We start from the raw sequence: 8053 nt of genomic DNA on the forward strand, positions 1-8053 counted from the left end.
TGCATCGGCAGGCGGACTCTCAACCACTGCGCCACCAGGGAAGCCCAGCAGGTGGATTCTTAACCGCTGTGCCACCAGAGAAGTCCCTTTGATCCATATTATTTCAATTAATTATTTGATTAAATGATTCAGGGTATGTAAAATACTTGGTACAGTGCTTAGTATATAGAAAAACACTTAGCATTAGCTATAATCCTCTCAACAACTTTGTAAGTTAGTAGAAATTTTTTCTTCCTTTCATTTTATAGCTGAGTGAACAGGTTTACAGAAATTATATTTTGCTCAGGTCTTTCTACCTCTAGGTTTCCTGCTCTTCTCACTTTATCACATTGCCTCAGAAACAAAGTATTCCAATTTACATTTCATTTTTAGGGCACAGTATCACAGAGCTGCAAAGGGCCTTCAGTACTGTGTAGTCCAAGTTTCCTCATAGCATTGGAAAAGTTGAGGACAAGAGTAACTAGGTGACTTCCTCAAGGTTATACAGATAGGTAGTCTTAGGACTAAAACTGGGACCTGGGTCTTCTAACTTATTCAGTACAGAGAACTAGAAGTCTGTAGTCCTAGATGGAATTCTAAATTCTGTCCTAGCTTGTCCTAAAAAGCTTAATGAGATGCAATACTTCTTTTTACCTCTGGGTACCACCAGCTTTACAATGAGTACTCTTTTATGTTTATCTGATATCTGCTATTTTTGGTTAGTTAGTAGTCCCTGTAAAGTAAAGGTTTTGAAATTTGTGGTATCTGCTTTTCTTTGTTTAATTCATTTATTGAGCACCTACCATTTGGTAGTCTTAGGGATACAACGGCAAACTTGCCTCATAACAGGGCCCTTTGCCAGATTGCTGGCACATGTTTGGATTTCCAGCAAGACAGCCTGGGGGATGAAGGAACTCCTAAATCTCTGGGAGAACTCTGTGCTCTAAAGCCCAAATTAAAGTCAACATCATTGTGACTGTTGTGGACTCATTTAGGATATCACTTAGTGATGGTTTCTAAGGAAGCCCAGAGGAGGAAGTAATGTTATTCCAGAGGCAGATGTCGCCCTGGAAAGATGAGGAAGAAGAAAAAAATTAAGAAAACAGGGAAACTTATTAGATTGAAGTAATTTTTTTCACACTCTCCTTGTGCAGTAGTCCGGACATGTATTCTTACCTTAGTTGGACAAATGAGGATATTGAAGTCCAGAGAGATATAATGACTTGCCCCAAGTCACTCATCTAGTTGGTATCAGACAAAGGAGGACTGGAACCTGGGTTTCCTGGCTTCTTGTCAGGAACCTGGGTTTCCTGGCTTCTTATACCTGATTACTGCAACAAATGAAAATGACAACATACAAGGGGCAGTGGTTGTGGGTATAGGCCTGTAGTACACCCAGCTGCTTTTGTTGTTGTTTGTTTGTTTATTTAGTGCCAAGGCTGAACTGAACTATTTCTGTTTCCAGCATCAGCATCTCTATTGACTTAAATAAGACTTTTTGTGGGAGAAAGCAACCTGCAAGCTCTGTTCTCAGGCCAGGCAGACAGGAACTCTGTTAGTTTTTCTTCACGAGATGGATATTTCCTAAGGCGGCAGCTACCACTGATCCCAACTTTATCCTGGTAGATCTGAGAAGTCAGAGGTCGGAGACCACATCCGTGAAGTACCTCTCATTAGGGTCACCTGGGACAGGAAGGTTGCTTGTTTTCTAACTTTAACACTTAGGAGAGTCATACAGCCTATGACCTTTGCCCTTCTTAACTGGTGATAGGGGCCCTTTGTCAGTAAAGCATTCATGTGGATTCTACTCCACTGTTTCAGGTCACTCCCCCTATTAAGTCTGAGGCAGCAAAGGAGTGAGTTGAACTGCTTTTCTCACTGTGAGGGAGGTACATGCATTATGCTCAGCCAGTTAACAGGTCAGAGGAATGGGTTCCCCACTGTGTGAAATGTCTTCCTTTATCATTATGTGTGTATTCTTTAAAAACTTGCCTTAGCATCAGGCACTCTGGAAAATGCAATGTTTCTTTTCTAGTACAAAATTAGAAATATTAACTTCTTAGATTTTTAGGTGAATACTCATTGTGTTTGTGTACGTACGTACATTTGTGTGTCCCTATACAGTGTTCCCATTGCTTCCTCATTCTTACAGAATGAAACTCTGAAGTTTGAAAGTGTCTGAATCCTGAAGCAAGATAATTGACTGTGACAGAAGCACAGTAACCAGAAGACCTGGGAGGCCATGAAAGATTTGCATTGCAAATATAAAAAATAAATAATGAGGCTTCTTTTTCTCCCTTACAGGGAAACTGGATTCCAAGATCCATCAAGGAGCAAAGAAGGGGTTAATGAAGCAGAATAAAGCTGTCTGACCCAGGAAAAAAGGAACTATACAGCATAGTGGAGTTTTGTGTACTAAAATTGCTATCCACTGGTCCTTTGGAATTGAAGCAGTAGACATCTAAAGGCTTGGCATCAGGCTTGAACCTCTCAGAATTTAAACTCATCAAAATCTGTATATTTTTCTTAACGAGTGGGATTCTTACTTTATGTAGTGGGTCAAAAATCTTTGGATACATTATTTATAAAGACTTATTTTAAAAATTCTAGATCTTTGACATTTTTCTCAGAATGATACAGAAGAAAAAGGAACAAGTTGGAAATTATTTTCCTCTCTGAGGCTTGGATTTGTTTTAGTTAGGAAAATTCTTAACCTAGGTTAACAGTATTTTAAGGGACCACTTGAATTTTAAAAGTTTTTTTTTTTCAAAGTGATGACCTGGTAGAGTATTAGGATGTTTGAGGAATTGTGTTTAATAGAAACGTGTGATGGGACAGAGAGGTTTTTAAACAACTTTGCTGCTCTAGTCCAACATCTCTTCAAGTGAATAGTATTCAGCTGAGTAACCTTCGCTGGCAGATTTTGGTGGGGGGTGGGGTGAGGGATAACCTGAAGAGGTGCTGCCACTTTGTTCTTTGGTTTGAGACATTAGGACATAAGAGGATCAGACTGGGATGAGATAGAGCCACCTGCTAAAGCAGCATGAAACCGCCCTGTTTATTTTGTTGGTATTGCAAAAGTATCACTTGGATGGAGAATTAGAAACAAAAATAAAATCCTTTCAGTAAATGCATCCAAATATCCCAAAATGCTGAAACCAAACCCTTTAAGCCATCCATACCCCAAGAAGCTATGAGCTTTGGAAAAATAGGAGGTTGGTTTGAAATGAGATTTTTACTAGTCATTCTGGTCCCACTTAGTGAAGCACTTTTTTTCTGAGGCTGTTCAGAAGAGCTGTCAGAATCTCAGTTGCTGGCATCCTCAGGAAATTCACGGTCTTAAATGTGTATGTTCTGCTTTTTATAAAGCAGCACTACCACACTGGGGAAGTTGGATTCCCTCCAGCAGTTGTGTGCATGACTTAAAAAAGAGAGCGCAAGGGAGAGAAAAAAGTGCCCTGTGTTATGAAAAAGATTAATTTCCCCTTTCTTTAATCCTTCATATTCAGCATTTATTTGCATTGAAATGCCTCCACTCATTATGCATTGATGCTCACTCAACTGTGAACCCTGCTTGTTGCAGAGCTCTGGGCATTGGTTTTGTGGGGGCCTGATCACTCTGGATTCCCAGGCAAAACCCACCCAATTCTTGTTCTAGTGATGAAGGCATGTTGTATTCTTTTTTTTTTTTTTTTTTTTTTCAATTTTTTTAGAAATTTTAACCGAATGTAAAAAAAACAAGGGAAGACCTTATGACCATGTGACGTTGTGCTCTGATGTCGTGTTGACTGACTGCAGGCAAATGTCATATTTATTCTAGATTGTGGGAAAGTTTGTTCAACTTCTGTAGAGAAAGTTGGAAAGGACGCCAATGGCAGTTCTTTAGGGGGAAAAAAGTCTCTCTCTGGCCTTCTGCAGACCCTAGTAATATTAATGAAGCCACACTGGGTTCACTATGCAGTTAATAGTTTACCAAGCAGTAGCAATTCGAATTCTGTGCTGGAATTGTCTGGTTTTCTTAATACCAAAATAAAATTGAAAGGTAGGAGGTGAAGAACCTAAGGAGCAAAAGAAAAAAAAAAAAAGTTTATCTTTCTGCCTTTTTATTTGAACGACAGACAGCCTGAACACAGAGTATGGATTGATTTTTCCACCTGGATAGATGGTGTGTGCATGCCTAAAGAAAAACATCAGGAGATGCAATAGTTCAGGTTATGCAACCATTTTGTGTGCTGTGATAAGAAAGTTTACAAGAACTTTACAAGTTTATGAGAAACCCACCTCAGCATCCAAAATAGGCAGCTGGAGCCACATGAGTAAAGGCAGAGTAACTTGGAAACTTCTCCTTTTCATGGTTAGACTGTGAAAGATTCTTTTCAGTTCATGTGGTGGTGGTATAAGGTCTCTCTTTTATTTGTGAAGACACCCGGGAGGAAGTGTGGGAGAGACTTGGGGGTAGATGGCCGTCAGTTGCTCAGTGATGAATAGCATAATTTAAAGCCTAGTGGAAAATCTTAGCAGCCTGAGTACAAACTCACCCAGGAGTAGCCTTTCAGTACTTTACAGCACTTTGCACTGACCCTGTAACTCTGGGACAGCTTGGCCTGAGGGAAGGTCCACATTTCTGAGCTGGTTTACTTCTACAGCCTAAATATCTGTACCCTCTTTGGATGGTTGGGTTCATTGGCTCTCAATTTGTATAGTAGCTAAAGGATTCAGCGTTTTTGTTTTTCTAGTCAGGACACAGTCTCAATTATATAAGCTCAAAGTAGGATATATATAAAACTGGAGTCTTTCTCTGCCAGGATTTTTAGGAGGCTTTGGCCTTGCAGATAGATGTTTGGAATGGAGTAGGGGTGGGGTGGGGTGGTATTTGCTTGCTATAGCTAATCTGGAGAAAAAACTAGGTGTCCCTTTTTTTCTTTTTAAGCTGGAAGTTTACAGAAACCCGTTTTTTCCTAGGGAGTAGGTATAAAAAATTGACTATAAAGATTGCTTTTACAAATAATTACAAAGTTATGGCTTTTTATGAGTTATAACCCTAATCTCTTTCCATTTTAACTACTGTCTCTACTGAAGTCCATTTATGTGGATTTCATTTCGTTTGGTAAGTTTTTTTTTTTTTTTAATGCTTTTGCTAGAGCTCCTAGCCAAGATAGAGACAGTATTGGGGTTGTTCTCTTGCCCAGTTAGACAAGGCCAGTAAAAAAGCAAGCATCTATTAAACTAGAGAAATCAGCTAACTTCAGTTTATTAGGCCTCGGAGGGTAGGAAAGAAAGTCCTGTGATGAAGGATTTTTTTTCCTTGAGATTCAAATAGCAAGTGCACATCTGCTGTTCTCAGCTTCTGTGAATGTGTTTGGAGGGAGGTGATCCATATCACAGGCTCCAGCAGCATCAAGGAATCTAGCATGTGGAGGGCTTTCTAATTCTCTCATGCAGAGAAGAAAGAACATAGCCACAGTGCCATCCTCTGACACAAAGAAACTTCTGTAAATGTGTGTCCATTTATGTGTGTGTACATAATGTGGATTAATTCATGTGGTGAAACCTGGTAGACTGATTAGATTTCTGTTGTGACAATGAAGAGTCTAGAAAGAAAACCTAGTAAATATTGTACCCTGACTTGGAGTCAGGTAGATAAGGTGGGGCAGAGAGGGCAACTGAGAATGTGTAGATGTGTCACAGGAAGGGAGTGAGATGTTGGGACAAGGGGCAAAAAATGTCAATAAATAAGATTTGAGGAGCATCTAGAGCTGTGCTAATATAGTAGCCACTAGCCACATGTGATTATTTAAATTAAGTGAAATTAAGATTCAGTTCTTCAGTCACAGTACCATATTTCAGGTGTTCACATAACTACATGTAACTATTGACTTCTGAATTGGACAGCTCAAGAATAGAATATTTCCATCATTGCAAAAAGTTCTATCAGACACTGCTTGTTCAGAGCAGGGGTCAGCACACTTTTTCTGTAAAGGGCCAGACAGCAACTATTTTAGGCTTTCCAGGCCATATGGTCCCTGTTACAACTATTTAACTCTGCTATTGCAGTGCAAGTGAAATGAATCCATAGATAATACGTAGGTGAATGAGCATGGCTATGAGCCAGTAAAACTTTTTTTATGGACACTGAAATGTGAATTAATATATTAATATAATTTTCACATCTCAAAATAGTCTTCTTTTGATTATTTTTCAGCCATCCAAAAATGTAAAAGCCATTCTTATTCTTAGTTCATAGGACATACCAAAACAGGCATTGCACCTGATTTGACCTGTGGGCCATATTTTGCCAAACCCTGGTCTAGAGGAATAAGAAGTCAAAACTTAAGATTCTTTTACTGTATAGGACATCAGTTGCTTGAAAATTTTTAATGGTTCTTCTAGGCTTGAAAAATTTCTGTCTAAAAGTTGAAGTTCACTGTAGGAATGTTTGCTTTGTTCCCCATTTTTGCAGTCCAGTCTTTTTCAGGGGTAGATTCATGCTCTTCAGTAGAAGATGACTACTCAAGTGTTAACCTTTAATTCATACCTAAGTCTCTAAACCCTTCTCTTTGTCTACCTGCAAGTAGCTGAATCCTCGCTTGTAACATCGTCCAGTACAGATTAGAGGTCTTCTGTCACCTGGGGTCAGTTTTGTTCTTGTACGGTCCTAGAACAAGCTGAATATGGGTGGATCAAGAGGAGATTATTTTTCCTAGGCCAGATAGGCTTAGTGTTCATCTTTAGCCATCACCCCCTGACACACACACACACATACATGCACACACACCTTTTGCATGTGTATTTGGAGATATAAAGGGATTTTATGACCTGGCTGTACCCCCAAGTCATGTACACTTTTGAGTGGCACTGTTGAAGGATGCCTCAGGGTAAGGGAAAGGAAAGATAAAAACTGCAGAGCTGGGAATTCCCTGGCGGTCCAGTGGTTAGGACTCCGCACTTCCACTGCAGGGGGCACAGGTTTGATCCCTGGTCAGGAAACTAAGATCACACATGCTGCGCAGCCAAAAAAAACCCTGCAGAGCTAAGATGGTCAAGGACATAATTGAGGCTAAGACTTGAGAATTAAGATAAATTTCTTTTCGCAAGGGAAGGGGGTGGACGTTTTAGGGAACAGGTGGTGAAAAGTATGATAAGTTTCATGAGTGAGAGGTGAGTGGGAGGGTTCACTTAAACAAGGACAGGATGCCTACTAGATAGAGTGCTGGGCAATCAGATGAATGGCAGATAAGGTAAAAGTTACGATAGTTGGAATGGTGGGTTGGAAAAGAACCGTAGGACTTTTAGATAATAAAAGGCAACAAGATTTGGTGATATGGGGTGGTGAGGTGAAAAGTGATATTAGAAGGATTAGAAATGGGTACTTTTAGGAGGAAAACTAGTGGTAATCCTACAAAAGAAATTGGAGAACAAAGGATAAAAAATTAGGGGATTGATACTTCGCTGAACCAAGGGATAAAATGGGTGAAACACGATGAGCTGTGCTTGCTCTTCTGTTCTTTGTGGATGTTCCAACCCCTTGTGACCCTTTCCTCTCCCCACGGTTTGGACACCTACAGAATTGATGTCTTCCGCATTTAAGGTATGATACTTCCCCAGAGACCTCTCTGCGAGGAAGTCTGGTCCAGCGAGAGTTCTTTCCACGAGGAGAGAGCGTTAGATTCGAGCTCGTTCTTTCCACGAGGAGAGAGCGTTAGATTCGAGCTCTCCAATCCAGGTTTCTAAGAGTTTATCTCTGTTTTAACCGGCTCGCCGGGTTTTCCAGCATTCCCAGAGCTCCGAGTCTTTAATCCGGGCTCCGAGTCTCTAATCCGGGCTCCGTGTGACCGCGCGTTCCGAGACCCAGGATTTGGTTCGTCCATCCAGGTTCCGGGTTTCCCCTGCGCTCTACCGCTCCAGACTGCACACCAGCCCGGGATCCGGATCCGAGGGCCCGGTAGTCCAGTGTCCGGGTCTTGCGGGCGGCCCTGGTTGTCCCGGATCGCGGCGGCGGCGGCGGTGGCGGCGGCGGAGGGACCCGCGGCCCCGGACACAGCGGCACCGGCGGGCGGGGCGGAGCGGCGCGAGG

The 8053-nt window shown here is 41.4% G+C and overlaps 1 protein-coding gene across 1 annotated transcript in view; it reads left to right on the plus strand.

Annotated features, from left to right (window-relative positions):
* Window positions 1-2443, plus strand: part of TRIP4 (thyroid hormone receptor interactor 4) — a 69547-nt gene extending 67104 nt beyond the window's left edge. The window contains exon 13 of the mRNA XM_007450706.1: window positions 2284-2443. Within this exon, the coding sequence (XP_007450768.1) occupies window positions 2284-2351 (68 nt within the window). The 3' untranslated portion in view covers window positions 2352-2443. The remainder of the gene's footprint in view (window positions 1-2283) is intronic.
* Window positions 2444-8053: the final 5610 nt, after the last annotated feature.

This window comes from Lipotes vexillifer, unplaced genomic scaffold (genome assembly GCF_000442215.2).
Source record: "Lipotes vexillifer unplaced genomic scaffold, Lipotes_vexillifer_v1.1 scaffold1019, whole genome shotgun sequence".
NCBI classification, from domain to species: Eukaryota; Metazoa; Chordata; class Mammalia; order Artiodactyla; family Lipotidae; genus Lipotes; species Lipotes vexillifer.